The sequence below is a fragment of the Pristis pectinata genome, chromosome 4 (assembly GCF_009764475.1).
Source record: "Pristis pectinata isolate sPriPec2 chromosome 4, sPriPec2.1.pri, whole genome shotgun sequence".
Taxonomy (NCBI): Eukaryota; Metazoa; Chordata; class Chondrichthyes; order Rhinopristiformes; family Pristidae; genus Pristis; species Pristis pectinata.
In genome coordinates, this window is record NC_067408.1 from 61720201 (window position 1) to 61736043 (window position 15843).

The 15843-nt window shown below is 42.4% G+C and overlaps 1 protein-coding gene across 2 annotated transcripts in view; it reads left to right on the plus strand.

Annotated features, from left to right (window-relative positions):
• LOC127569242 (peptide chain release factor 1, mitochondrial-like) overlaps positions 1–8030 on the plus strand; it is a 43530-nt gene extending 35500 nt beyond the window's left edge. The window contains exons 9-10 of one of the 2 annotated variants that reach the window (XM_052013684.1): positions 5357–5455; positions 6579–8030. In XM_052013684.1, the coding sequence (XP_051869644.1) occupies positions 5357–5455; positions 6579–6695 (216 nt within the window). In that variant the 3' untranslated portion in view covers positions 6696–8030. The remainder of the gene's footprint in view (positions 1–5356; positions 5456–6578) is intronic. The other variant, XM_052013683.1, reaches the window with a different exon arrangement.
• The last annotated feature ends 7813 nt before the right edge of the window (positions 8031–15843 follow it).

Here is a 15843-nt window from a genome sequence, read left to right on the forward strand (position 1 = left end):
GGAATCAATATAGTGAATCTTTGTACTGACTCTGAGACAAATATATTCTTCCTTAAATTGGAGACTAAAACTGTGGGCAGTATTCTGGGTGAGACTTCATCAAAGCCCGGTAGATGTGTAGCATGTCTTCTTTAATCTTGTACTCCATCCTTCTGGAAATAAAGGCCAATCCTCCATTCACCTTCTTAATTACATGCTTTACTTGCGTGCTAAATTTCTATCTTTCTGCACAGTGGCATCCAGATCTCACTGAACACTAGCATTCATTAGCCTCACACCATTTAAATAATACTCTGCTTCTCTAGACTTCCTGGACAAGTGAATTTCCCCTTATTATACTGCATAAGCAATTGGAACTGGTTTAAGCCATACAGCCCGTTGAGAGTGCTTCATCATTCAATATGACGATATAGAATCTTGTCTTTGGCCTGAACCATCTCTATTTTCCAGTATGATCCCCATAATGTTTGATTCTCCCATGGTCTAAAAGTCCATCCTTCAGCCATTGAATGTACTTAAGTATCTATGAGAGAAGTAATTTCTCCTCAATCAGTCTAAAGCAGTTGACACCTTCTCCTGAGAATATGCTCCTCTGTTATTGACAACCCCATTAGAGGAAACTTTCTCAATACACATACCCCATGAAGCCCCCTCAAATCTCTGATTAAATCTGTTTGCACATACCCTTGTATTCTACTCATAATTTATTTTTCTAACTATCTTTGTATTATCATCAAGCCAAGAGATTTACACTCAGTGCCTTCATCCAAATCATAAAAATAGATCGTACGTAGCTGAGGACTTGGTGCTGAGCCCTGAGGCACCCACCAGTTACAATTTGCCAGCTAGTAAGTAACCTGTTTATCCTTGCCCTTTGTTTTTTGTCTATGACCAAACCACACAACCCCACACCCAGACCTTTTTAATTTTTAACCTTTTACAAAAGCATGAAAGCATGTACCACCAGATTCAAGGACAGCTTCTATCCCACTATTATCAAACTCTTGAATGGACCTCTCATATGCTAAAGATGAACTCTTGATCTCCAAGTCTACCTCATCGTGGCCCTTGCACTTTATTTGTGTACTGGCACTGCACATTCTCTGTAACTGTAACACGGACACCCAAAACGTCGAGTGCCCACTTCCCTCATACAGATGCTGCCTGACCTGCTGAGTTCCTCCAGCAGTTAGTTTTTTACTTATCTCTTGCTTGTTTCTAAAAATCTCCCAGAGTGTCAGGTCTATCGCTATTCTTTACAATATCATAAGCTTTTTCTTTCAATCTAGTACCATCCTTATTTAGTTAATCATTGAAGGATCACCTTTCCTATGGAATCCATATTTCTTAACGGGACGTATGTTCATTAATAGTTGTTGAATGTTCCTTTAAATATCTGGCACTTGTTATATACATAGGATGTAAGGGACAGGAGCAGGCCCAGCCAGTCCATACCAGACTTGAACCTCTTTTATCTATCAGCACAAATCTCTATTCCCTTCTCCATTATTTGTTTGTCCAGCCTCCAATGCATCTGTATTATTTACTTCAACCGCTCCTTGAGATACCAAGATCCATGTTCTCTCCACTCTGGGTAAACAAGTTTCATCTGAATTCCTGACTGGATTTCTTGATGACTAATATTGATGGCCTCTTCCCCACTAGTGGGAACATTGTCTCTGTGTGGACTCCAGCAAAACCTTTTAAAGGATCTGTTGTGTCACCCTTTTCTCAAGGGGAGGGAGTCACAGACTGTTTAGTTTTTTTAATGTCTAAAGTATTACTTTATTTGTAAACATTCACATGTTGCCAGTTTCATTATCTCATTACAGTTACATTATGTTAACTTGTACAAATGTTCCTTTCCCGGAGCCACACAGCAGCCAATAGAGCCACTGCCTCACAGCACCACAGACCTGGGTTCGATCCTGACCTTGGGTGCCATCTCTGTGGAATTTGCATATTCTCCCTGTGACCGCGTGTGTTTCCTCCGGTGCTCCGGTTTCCTCCCATATCCCAAAGATGTGTGGGTTGGTAGGTTAAAAACACGATGATGCTGGAGGAACTCAACAGGCCAGGCAGCATCCGTGGAGAAAAGCAGGCAGTCAACGTTTCAGGTCAGGATCCTTCTTCAGGACTGAAGATAGGAAAAGGGGAAGCCTTATATATATATATATATATATATATATATTTTATATATAGGAGGGAAAAGCAGAGCAGTGATAGGTGGTCAAAAGAGGGGAGGCGGGGTGGGCACAAGGTGGTGATAGGTCCTGACCTGAAACGTTGACTGCCTCTTTTCTCCACGGATGCTACCTGGCCTGCTGAGTTCCTCCGACATCATAGTGTTTTTCATCTCGATTCCAGCATCTGCAGTCCTTTGTTTCTCTGGGATGGTAGATTAAATGGCTGCTGTAAATTGTGTATTGAGTGGTAGAATCTGGAGGGAGTTGATGAGAATGTGGGGAGAATAAACGAATGGGATTAATCTGGAACTATTGTAAGTAAGTGGTTGATGGTCAGCACAAACTGGATGGGCTGAAGGGCCTGTTCCATGCAGTATCTCTCTAGGAGTCTACACTCGCAACCAGAAGTGTATGCAGCACTCTAACCAAAGTAGAGTTCAGATTTATCTACTGCCATGTCTGTTAATCCACTTGAGCCAACCTATCACTCCCACCTACGTAAATTGCCTTAAGACCCACTTCAAGTTTAGGATTTAAAATTCAGCTTGAAAGTGAAGTTTGATCATTTTATGATCACTTTTCGCCAGTAGGTTCTTTACTGTGAGATTAAACTGGGCAACTGAGATTAGCAAAGGTAGTCTCAAAGACAAATTCATGGAATGTATTCACAATCATTTGTAAACCAATCTGTGTAGACCTAACCGGCATGCAGGTTTAGATATGGTCATGTGTAATTAGACAGTGATCAGAAATCTGAGAGTGAATAATCAGGAAAGAGGCAATACAGCTACTGTGAGAGGGCCAATAAACTACTAAACCCACCTGTATCTTCCACCTCTCATTCCCTGGATCCATACAGACTCATTCCATTTCCTGGTCTTTTGAACTGTGATCCTTTCTGTCTAATGTCCTAATCCTAACCTTTATAATCAGAGCTACCACCTCTATGTTTGATTTGACCCATCTTGACCCTATTCTTAGCAGTGTGGAGGAACAGAGGGATCTTGGGGTCCATGGCTATGGATCCCTCAAGGTTGCCGCGCAGGTTGATAGGGTTGTTAAGAAGGCGTATGACGTGTTGGCCTTCATTAGTTGGGGTATTGAGTTCAAGAGCTGCCAGGTAATGTTGCAGTCTATGAAACTCTGGTTAGACCACACTTGGAGTATTGTGTTCAGTTCTGGTTGCCTCATTATAGGAAGGATGTGGAAGCTTTAGAGAGGGTGCAGAGGAGATTTACCAGGATGCTGCCTTGCTTGGAGAGCATGTCTTATGAGGATAGGTTGAACGAGCTAGGGTTTTCTCTTTGGAGCGAAGGAGGATGAGAGGTGACTTGATAGAGGTGTACAAGATGATTAGAGGCATAGATCAAGTGAACAGTCAGAGCCTTTTCCCAGGGTGTAAATGGCTCACATGAGGGGGTGTAATTTTAAGGTGATTGGAGGAAGGTATGGGGGGGATGTCAGACCCAATTTTTTTTACACAGAGAGTGGTGGGTGCATGGAACGCACTGCTGGCAGAGGTGGTGGAGGCAGATACATTAGGGCCATTTAAGAGACTCTTAGATAGCCACATGAATGATAGAAAAATGGAGGGCTATGTGGGAGAGAAGGGTTAGATAGATCTTAGAGCAGGATAAAATGTCGACACAACATCATGGGTCTATACTGTGCTGTAATGTTCTGTGTTCTTTAAGGAACTATTCCTGATTAATGCACTAATTCTCATGCACACTGTGCTGGCCAGAGACAACATTAGTGGCTAGACGAAATAACTTTATGTTCATAATTGGTTCTGTTTAGATTTGGAGCATTGGAAAATTTGTACTAAAGTTTGATAGGTTAATTGACTGCTGTAAATTGACCCAAGTGCAGGTGGGATGGGAATGTGGGGATAATAGATTACATAAAACGTTGGTGGTATAGAATATATAGAAAGTAGAGGCTATACTTTTTTTATTCATAGTCTGCTCTGTGTTTAAGATGGCTGCTCATCTCCTTAAGATCTCCTCCTTCAGCTCGAGCGCGGGAAACTCTTAGTGCGGCAAACATATAGCTAATTAAAGAAATAGTTAACCCATTCCTAGGGAGACACTTTTGATTTATTGTAGCTCATTAAACAGATGGTTACCCCATTCCTAGGAAGACACTGTTGATCTGTTGTGTAGCTAATGGTCATTAGGGCTAGTGCGACTAATGATTTTGTAGCAGTTCTGTAGCTGATAGTCTTCATAACTGATAAGCCAGGTGCAAGCGAGTCTTAGAACTCATAAGTAATAGAGACACATAGTGATGTTTTATAACTGTTAGCCTTGTAGCGAATAAGCCTAGTATTGTTTTATAACTGATAGTTCTGTGGACTAGTACCAGTACTCCCGATGCCCATAGATAATTGGGGCACCCTGTGATTGAGTCAGGAAGTGACTGTGGCAAAAGACAAATGGTTGTGAGCCAGGAGACAACTGTGAAAGGAGGCAAATGGTGAAGGATGAAACTGAAGATAAGAGAGAACATGATGGATTGTAACAATGTAATTGAGCTATGAAAAAAGGTATAAAAAAAGGCCTGTGAACTTTGCTCGGGGGCAGTCAGAGAGCAGTAGTCAGAGGGTGACTGGTAACTGACTGTCTGGCTTTCACAACTTTTGTTTGCAAATAAAAGTTTAATTCTTGAGTAATCTTCTGCTTATTGCAGGTATTTACCGCGGGTAACCACGACAGTGGGAGCAGGGGATATGGAATTGCTCTGTGAGTGGACCCGATGGGCTGAAATGACTTCCTTCTATGTCGTAGGGAAATTATGGAAATACAGAAAAGTTTTACAATATTGTGGAATAGTCTTCCGCAGGTCCCTCATATCCCAGAGCTTCTGTACACCCTGCGTTTCTGAGCTGCGTTATCTGCGTAGATCTGGTAAAAACTGGTCTTGAAGAGAGGTGGTCTTAAGGGCAGCTTCATGCAATGCAATCAAGACAGTTTCCTGTTAATGTGTTGTGGACACAACCAGGGAGTTAACAATTTTAGTTAAGGTCAGGAGTATGTTCAAAAAGTGAGTAATCTGCTTATGTCTTACTGCTTCATTGTTATATTTCAAAGTCAGAACAATTGTTTTTCCTTAATGATGCACAACAAATAACTGCTGTAGGAAATCTACTGTAACTTTGTTTATTACAGGTTGGAACAAGAGCCCAGTCAGAAAGAATTCGTACCTATAACTTCACACAGGACAGGGTTACGGATCACCGAATCAACTACGTTTTGAGGGACATTAAGGTGAGATGTATCATACGTATAAAAGAAGGATTTTTTAAAATAACTATTGGGAACTATGGCATTTAATTGGTGGGCTTTAGTTACAGAGGCTGACACTGTAGTTATAGTAAAAACAGGAAAAACTAGAAATATTCAACAGAAACTTCTTTTGGTTGCCCTTTCAGACATTCCCTTTGTTCCCTCCACCCTCCCCATTCTCTGCAACTTAAAACATGTTTAATTTCAAATATTTGCAAGTTAAGTATCTGCAAGTTCTAATGAAAGATCGTCATCCTGGAACACTGATTCTCTGTTTCCACGTATGCTGCCTGGCCTGCTGAGTGTGCCTGATTTTGTTTCAGATTTCCAGCAACTGCAGAATTCTTGCTTTGACAATGATTATGATACCTGTAACTGAAAAACAGAGTTACAGAATTGTTACCACACAGACACCAGTTACTGAAACCCTACCTGCTGTGTTGAACAATACACTGAATACCATCCCCTGTTCATTCCCTGTAACCTTGTAAATTAATTTCCTTCAAATGCCCATACGATTCTCATTTGAAACCTTTGATTGACACTGCTTCCAACAACCCTTCAGGTAGTGATCATAATTAGTCTGTCTTTGTAACAATGCTAATTTGGTTGGGATTTATAACCTGTTACAAAAAATAGCAGCTTAATCACATTAGATTCTTAACTCAGTTTTTAGATATGGAGTCAAAGATATATTCAGCATGGAAAACAGGCTCTTTAGCCCAACTTATCTATGCCAACTAGGTTTCCTAACTCAGCTAGTCCCATTTGCCTGCATTTGGCTCATATTCCTCTAAACTTTTCCTATTGATGTACCTGTCCAAATATCTTTTAAATGTCATAATTGTACCTGCCTCTACCACTTCCTCTGGCAACTCATTCCATAAACCCACCATGCTCTGTGTGAAAATGTTGCCCCTCGGGTCCCTTTTAAATCTTTTCCCTCTCATTTTAGACCTGTGCGTTCTAGGTTTTGCCTCCCCTACCCCGGGGAAAAGACTGTGACCATCCATCTTAACAGTGCCCCTCATGATGTTCTTTTATTAGTAGCACATGTAAACCTCCCACATTTTGTCCTTTGGCTTATTCTCCTGTTGTTTTCCAGGAGGTGCTGTGTGGTGGCAGACAGCTGGATGAACTGATTAATAAACTTCTGGAGTCAGCAGAAAAGGAAGCTCTCCTGGAACTTATAGAAACAAGTAATAAAAGAGTCACAGAATGAAGTTAAAGTTAAAATAATCAAATGGGTGGAGTTGTATTTAAACCAAACTCATTGTGGAAATCTCGTTGCACACTGACTTAAGTACTATTGGGCACCGGAAACTGGAATATTGGTTTCAAAATAACCCAAAGCAAGAGGTCCATTAATTTTATATCTTCATGGAGAAACCCTCAGTTCTAGTTGTTTTCCTTGAGTTACAGCTGGTCAATGCTTGGGTTTAGTCTGTCTGGTTTGCAGGAGTAAGGACAGAATGGTAATGATGTTTGTGAAGCAACCTATAACATATATAGACACACTTTTTGAATGGACAGCAGGCAAATACATTTCAACACAGCCTGCTTGCTCTGTGCCTGAGGGAAGCCATTCAGTAACGGGCAGTTGGACAGGGGTTCCCTGCTGGTGTAAACTTAATTCTCTTTTCAAGATATAGTCTGAATAACACCATTACACAGTGGCAAAAGGTTTCTCTAGGAAGAGACGCATTACAAATTGACCAACCTGAGCCTGTGGAGGAACTCAGTTCAGCTCCCCTCATTTCCCACCAAGATAAAGCAGGAGGCTTCAAAAGTGTTAAGTGAAACCTTTTAGTGGGTGTGTATATTAGGCACTTGCTCCAGCTTAATGCATTGCATATTTTTAAAATAGTCTAGCAAGAATAAAAAAAGCCTGTTTATTTGATATTACAGTTTATTGCCCCAGTTGTAGTCTGATTGCATTTATTTTTCCACTACAGTGGAAGCACAGTGGTACAGCTGGTAAAGGTGCTGCCTCATAGCACCAGTGACCTGGGTTCAATCCTGACGCAAGGTGCTGTCTGTGTGGAGTTTGTGTGTTCTCTCCAAGATCAACTGGGTTTCCGATAATGTACTCCAGCTTCCACATTGTAAAGTGGTGCAGGTTGGTTAGTTGATTGGCCACCGCAAATTGCCCCTAGCACGTAAGTGAGTGGAGAATCTGGCGTGTTGATGGGAATGTGGGGAGCATAAAAAATGGGATTAGTGTAGATGGGTGCTTGATGGTCAATGTGTAAACAGTCAAATGCAGGGCTTCTTTCCATGCTGTCTAACATGGTAATACAGTGATTATGTAATTCAACTTGAGGGAAAGCTACATTACCAGATGCAGAGTGAAAGAAAAATCACTGGTCTCACTAGTCAGTGGCTGTCTTACTTGACACAGGACAAAGGGCTAATGCACGTGTTTCTGCTGTTTCATTACAAAAATTATACAAGAGAATGGTATGACTTAGTTTGGAAATAATTGCAAAGAAATTGGTTCCATCTGCACACTTTTTAAATGTGCAAGTCATGAATAAAAGTGTTTTTCCATACATTGGATTGAACTAGTAATCATTTCCAGGACGATTGGTGCCCATTGGGAAATTAACCTGGGTATTTGTGCATGCGATCCACCTTAGTGCAGCTCATGTTTAATTTTTTCCAGAATCAGGTTTATTATCACTGACATATGACATGAACTTTGTTATTTTGCAGCAGCAGTACAGTGCAGAGACAAAAACTTGTAAATTACAAAAATAAATAGTCCAAAAAAGGAATAACAAGGTAGTGTTCAGTGGACTGTTAAGAAATCTGACGGTGGAGGGGAAGAAGCTGTTCGTGAATCATTGAGTTTGGGTCTCCCGATAAGGAAACTGACAATCCACTTGCAGAGATGTACAGAGGCCAAGGTTTTGAAGCTTGATTACTAGTACTGAGGGAATGATGGTGTTGAACGCCAAGCTGTAATCAATAAACAGTAGTCTGACATGTGTCTTGCAGTTGTCTAGGTGCTCCAAAGCGGAGTGGAGAGCCAGTGAGATTGCGTCTGCTGTTGACCTGTTGTGATGGTAGGTGAATTGCAGAGGGTCCCTGTGATGCAGAGGGTCCAGGTCCTTGCTCAGGCAGGAGTTAATTCTAGCCATAACCAACCTCTCAAAGCACTTCATCATAGTAGATGCAAGTATTACTGGGCAATAAGTCATTGAGGCAGCTCACCCCGCTCTTCTTGGGCACTGGAATGATTTCTGTCCCTTTTTAAGCAGGTAGGAACCTCAGAGTACAGCAGTGAGAGATTGAAGATGTCCTTAAAGACCCCACCTAGTTGATCAGCACAGGTTTTCAGTAGCCAGCCAGGTACACCATCGGGGCCTAACGCCTTGAGGGTTCACAAAGTCACAAGACAAAGGAGCAGAAGTAGGCCATTCGGCCCATTGAGTCTGCTCCATGAGCTGAACTAAAACTTTTCCTATCTAGCCCCAATTTCTGGCCTTATCCCAATATCCTTTGATACCTTGATTAATTAGATAACTATCAATCTCCTCAAACACCCCCAATGATCGGGCCTCCACAGCTGTACGTGGCAAAGAATTCCTTAAATTCACTACCCTCTGGCTAAAGAAACTTCTCCTCATTTCTATTTTAAACCTGTACTCTAATTCTAAGACTTTGCCCTCTAGTCCTGGACTCACCCACCAAGGGAAACGGCCACATCTACTCTGTCCAGTCCTTTCAACATTCTAAATGTTCCCCTCTCATTCTTCTGTACTCCAGTGAGTACAGTCCAAGAGCCGACAAACGCTCATCGTACGTAAGCCCTTTCATTCCAGGAATCATCCTCAAATCTTTTGTTAACCCTCTCCAACATCAGTACATCCTTCCTAAGATAAGGGGCCCAAAACTGCGCACAGTGCTCCAAATGAGGCCTCACCAGTACCCCATAGAGCCTCATCAACACCTCCTTACTTTTATACTTTATACCTCTCGAAATGAATGCCAACATAGCTTTTGCTTTTTTTTTTACTGTCGATCCAACCTGGTGGTAACCTTTAGGGTATCCTGCACGAGTACCCCCAAGTCCCTTTGCACTTCTGTACTTCGAATTTTCTCCCCATCTGGATAATAATCTGCCCATTTATTTTTTTCCAAAGTGTACAACGGCACATTTCTCAACATTGAATCTCATCTGCCATTTCTTTGCCCATTCTCCTAAACTATCTAAGTCTCTCTGCAACCTTCCTACTTCCTCAATACACCCTACTCCTCCACCTATCTTGGTGTCGTCTGCAAACTTAGCCACAAAACCATTTACTCCATAGTCCAAATCATTAATGTACAAAGTGAAAAGAAGCAGCCCCAACACTGACCCCTGCGGAACACCACTGGTAACCGGTAGCCAACCAGAACAGGATCCCTTTATTCCCACCCTTTGCTTTCTGCCAACCAGCCAATGCTCCACCCATTCCAATATCCTACCTGTAATTCCATGACCTCTCATCTTATTAATCAGCCTCTTGTGCAGCACCTTGTCGAAGGCCTTTTGAAAGTCCAAATACATAACATCCACTGCCTCTCCTTGTCCACCCCACCTGTGATTTCCTCAAAAAACTCCAATAGGTTGGTCAGGCAGGATCTTCCCTTCATGAAACCATGCTGGCTTGGACCTATCTTGCCTCGCACCTCTAGGTATTCCATAACCTCATCCTTGAGCATCAATTCCAATAACTTTCCAACTACTGATGTCAGACTAATAGGTCTGACATTTCCTTTATGCTGCCTCCCACCTTTCTTATACAGCGGAACTACATTTGCGACCCTCCAGTCCTCTGGAACTATGCTGGAGTCTATTGATACCTGGAAAATTATCACCAATACCTCCACAATCTCTAAAGCCACCTCCTTCAGAACCTGAGGGGGCACTTCATCCAGTCCGGGAGACTTATCTGTCTTTAGTCCATTTAGTTTCCTGAGCATCATCTCTCTAGTAATCTTAACTGAACTCAGTTCTACCCCGAGACCTCTGACTATCCAGTATATTGCTGATGTCCTCCACAGTGAAGACCGATGCAAAATACTCATTTAGTTCCTCTGCCATCTCTTTGTTATCCATTATAATCTCTCCCGCACCGTTAGTATCCTTTTGAATGTTATCTGCCAACTTCCTTTCATAATTCATCTTTTCTTTCCTAATGACCTTCTTAGTTTCTTTCTGTGTTTTTAAAAGTTTCCCAGTCTTCTGTATTCCCACTAATTTTTGCTTCCTTGTATGTCCTCTCTTTTGCTTTTATTTTAGCCTTAACCTCTGTCGTTATCCACTTTTGTGCCATTTTTCCCATTCATAATCTTTTTTCTTGGAATATATCTATCCTGCATTTTCCTCATTTCTTGTAGGAATTCCATCCATTTCTGCTCTGCCGTCCCTCCAACTAACTTATTTTTCCAATCAGTTTGGGCCAGTTCCTCTCTCATGCCACTGTAGTTTCCTTTGTTCCACTGAAATATTGATGCACCTGCTATCAGCTTCTCCTTTTCAAATTTGAAACTGAACTCGATCATATTGTGATCAGTAGTTCCTAATGGTTCCTTTATATTTAGTTCCCTAATCACCTCCGGTTTGTTACACAGCACCCAATCCAAAACAGCTGATCCCCTGGTGGGCTCAACAAGTTGCTCCAAAAAGCCATCCTGTAGACATTCCACAAACTTGCTCTCCTGAGATCCACGGCTTTCCTGGCTTTCCCAATCCACCTTTATGTTGAAATCCCCCATAATTGTCTTGACGTTGTCTCTCTGACATGCTTTTTCTATTTCTAACTGTAACTTATAGTCCACATCCCAGCTGCTGTTAGGGGGCCTATATATAACTGTTATTATTGTCTTTTTACCCTTGCCATTTCTTAGCTCCACCCATAAGGATTCCACTTCTTCTGACCCCATGTCCCTTCTTTCTATTGATTTTATATCATTTCTAGCCATCAGGGCCACACCACCCCCTCTGCCTACCCGCCTATCTTTCCTAAACACTGTGTACCCCTGGATATTCAGTTCCCAATCACATTCGTCATTAACTTGAAGGATGTTTGGACATCGGCCTCTGAGACAGAGTTCAGAGGGTCATTGGATGCTGTGGGGATTTGTACAGATGTAGTGTTTTCTCTCTTTCAAATCGTGCTTAAAAGATGTTGAGCTTGTCAGGGAGTGAAGCATCACTGCCATTTATGCTGTCAGGTTGCACCTTATAGGAAGTAATGGGATGCAAACCCTGCCACAGCTGTTGTGCACCTGATTGTGTTTCCAACTTCACTCAGAATTGCCTTTTTGCTTTCATGATGGTTATAACTGGACTTCTTGTAGGATTCTGGATCGCCGGTCTTGAACACCACAGATCTAGCCCTCAGCAGGCTGTGAATCTCCTGGTTCATCCAATGCTTCTAGTTTGGGAAAACTTGGTATGTTCTCAGACGCACACATTTGTCCATGCAGGTCTTGATGAAGTCAGTGACAGCTGTGGCATATTCATTCAGATTTGAAGATGAATCCCTAAGTCCAGTCTACCAATCCAAAGCAGTCCTGTAAACAGTCCCCCGCCTCCCTTGACCATACCTTCGCAGTCCTCATCACTGGTGCGGAGGTCCTTAGTCTTTGCCTATATTGCCATGAGTAGTACAGCCAGGTGATCGGACTTGCCAAAGTGTGGGTGCGGGATGGCACGGTAGGCGCTCTTGATGGTGATGTAATAGTGATCAAGTGTGTTGGTTCTGCAGGTGACATGTTGGTAGTAGTTGGTCAGAGACTTCTTCAAGCTAGCCTGGTTGAAGTCCCCCCAGTGATCGGGAAGGCATCAGGGTGCACTATCTTGTGACTGTTGAGCACAGTGCTCAGCTCCCCCATTGCCAGGGGTGTAATGTAAACTGCTACCACAATGACGGTGGACAACTCCCTCTGCTGGTAGAATGGACAGCACTTGACTGCCAGATGTTCCATGTTGGGGGAACAGGACTGAGACAAAACCACCACATATGTGCACCACAGAGTTAATCATGAAGCATCGCTGCCACATCTCCCTTTACCTGATGCTGCTATCCAGTCCACGTGGTAGATGGTGAAGACTTCGGGTTGGAGTGCTGTGTCTGGAGTGCTGGGGGTGAACCACGTCTCTATGAAAGAGTATGCAGCAGTCCCTGATGTCCCTCTGGTACTGCAGTCTTGCTCTGTGGGCTTCAATTTTATTTTCTAGAGACTGGAAAATAAGCCAGGAGGAGGGTAGGAAGGGGGGCCTTAGGGCAGGAAGGGGGGCCTTAGGGCCCTGTGTTTCAGTTTTACCTGGAGCCCTCCCTGGCAGCCTAGTTTTCTGAAACAATGGAGACCTCCTGAGCTTGCAGCTACTGCACTCGCTCCCTGGGTGGTCTGGATCCCCTAGTCTTCCAGTTCTTAAGATTGCTAGTTCACTGAAATGGGTTGAAACAAATATTATTTACTGCAGTTTACCCAGCGTCAATGGTGCAACTGATAATGGCGAAGGTTATGCAGCGTACATCTCTTGCACCATTGGTAGCAATTGGAAGCTTTGGGGAAACTCTCAATCTTTGCTGGATTGGAACATATTGTGCAGCTCCAGTGATGCAGCTGCCTCAGTTCCAGCAACCAGGTTTGATCTTGATCTCCAGGTCTTTCGATGTGGAGTTTGTACATTCTCCCTGTGACCATGTGCATTTCCTCCCACATGCAAGTTGATAGGTTAACTTTCCATGTAAATCAGTAGGTGGCAGGGGGGTTAATGGGCAGGTGAGAGAGAATGGGTTACACAGAAGTGTGAGTTGATGGGATTGTTCAGACCTGCTGTAGACTCAATGGGCTGAATAACCTATCTTATATGGAAATATATATGGAAAAGGAATGAAATAGCAACAATGACAGATGATTAGTAACAAGCAGTTACTCAAAGCACTGGCCATCCATGAATATAGTGGATGAGGGAGCACAAACACTGTTGTTGGCCTATATGTAGAACCATTTCACTTGAAAACTACCACTAATAATGCATCTACCCCACCCCTTCAAGACATTGCAGAGATAGATAGGACCAACAGGCATTTGATCCTGAAGGACATAATATATGTGGCCATTGTGAACTGCAGGTGTGCAAACCTATTGCTATTTGAACTTTACTTTCAGGAGGTAGAAGGCACACACTGAGCATAAGAGTCTACTTTTCAGGCCCTACAGCCTATTCTGCTATTCAATCAGATCATGGATGATCTCTCAATCTCTAATTCAGTAAGGATAGACAGCAACACCTCCACTATAATTATTCTCAAAACTGGTGCCCCACAAGGCTGCATCCTCAGCCCCCTACTCCCTACACACTCATGACTGCGTGGCCAAATTCTGCTCTAACTCCCTCTACAAGTTTGCAGATGATACCACCGTAAAGGGCCATATTTCAAATAACGATGAGTCCAAGTACAGGAAGGAGATAGAGCACTTAGTAACATGGTGTCACGACAACAACCTTTCCCTCAATGTCAGCAAAACAAGAGAGCTGGTCATTGAGTCCAGGAAAGGGGGCAGTGTACATGTTCCTGTCTACACCAACAGTACTGAGGTCAAGAGATTTGAGAGCTTCAAGTTCCTTGGAGTGAACGTCACCAATAGCCTGTCCTGGTCCAACCACATAAATGCCACAGCCAAGAAAGCTTACCAGCACCTCTACTTCCTCAGGAGGCTAAAGAAATTTGGCACATCCCCTTTGACCCTCACAAATTTTTATTGATGTGCCATAGAAAGCATCCTATCTGGATGCATCACAGCTTTGTATGGCAACTGCTCTGCCCATGTTCACAAGGAACTGCAGAGTTGTGGACCAGCTCAGCACATCATGGAAACCAGCCTCCCCTGCATAGCCTCTGTCTACACTTCTCACTGCCTTGGTAAAGCAGCCAGTATAATTAAAGAGTCCACCCAACCCAGACATTCTCTCTTCTCCCCTCTCCCATCAAGCAGAAGATGCTAAAGCCTGAAAGTACATACCACCATGCTCAAGGACAGCTTTTATCCCACTGCTGTAAGACTATTGAACAGATTTCTAGTATGATAAGATGGACTCTTGACCTCTCCATCTACCTCGTTATGACCTTGCACCCTATTGTCTACCTACACTGCACTCTCTCTGTAGCTGTTACACTTTATTCTGCTTTGTCATTGTTTTAACTTGTACTACCTAAATGCACTGTGTAATGAATTGATCTGTATGAACAGTATACAAGTTTTTCCCACTGTACCTCAGTATATGTGACAATAATAAACTAATTCCAATTCATGCATCCCTTAAGGAAGTTAGGAAACTTTTTAAGTCTCCAATTAGGAAACTTTAACTTCTACTAAAAGTTGTGAACTGAATTTTTTTTAAAAAACAAATGCCATTTGAGAGACATTATATAAAAAATTATATAGCCTGCACACAGTCAAGTAGCTGTTTCAAATATTCTATTTACAAGTAAAAATTAAATCTGTACCAAGTTGAAAGTTATGATTCAGACGTATATTTTCTAAGTGAAGTTACATCTGTGCCCACAAACTAGAAACTCTCCATCAGTCCCCCACCCCCAAAATATCATGGGAGTTTTGCCTTAAATGTCTACATTTAAAGCCAGTTGATCACACCTAATTTTGTCTTCTCCCAGCCTGGATTCTGCTATAATTTTTAAACATTTTGTTGAATCTTTGAGGCCATTAGCAGCTATACAATATGCCAGTCTAATAAATGATCAACCTGCAAAACAAAAACATCAAGCACTAATTTCTAAAACTCATGTACATTCAACAAATTTTTTTAAATGCATTTACTGGTTCTGAACATAACACACAAGTGAATAGATGCATCTTTTTCAACTTTCTTCCATTGTGTCCTGGATTTCAACTTTTTAAAATAGTGTCTTGGGATGCTTTTACTGTTAGATGCTGAAAATCAAAGTTGCTTAAGTATGCACCAATTAAATACCAGTGCAGGTCAGAACTGTAGAGGAGTAAACAGACAAATATGCAGGCGCTGGAATACATAAACACGGGGGGGGGGGGGGGGGCAGAGGCAGAGAGTATTCAACAGGTCAGGCAGCATCTATGGAGGGAAATGTACAAGAGACAGCAGATTCTGGAATCCGGAGCAGCACATGAAGGGTCTCGACCTGAAACATCAACTGTCTCTTTCCCTCCATAGCTGCTGCCTGACCTGCTGAGTCCCCCTAGCGTTTGTGCGAAACTCATCTGGTTATTGGCAAAAATAAATTACATGGTCTTGATGGAACATGCTTGGGAATACTACTGAAAGTAATTCCGAGTCTCCCAATAAATACCACTAGTATTAGTCACTTTCT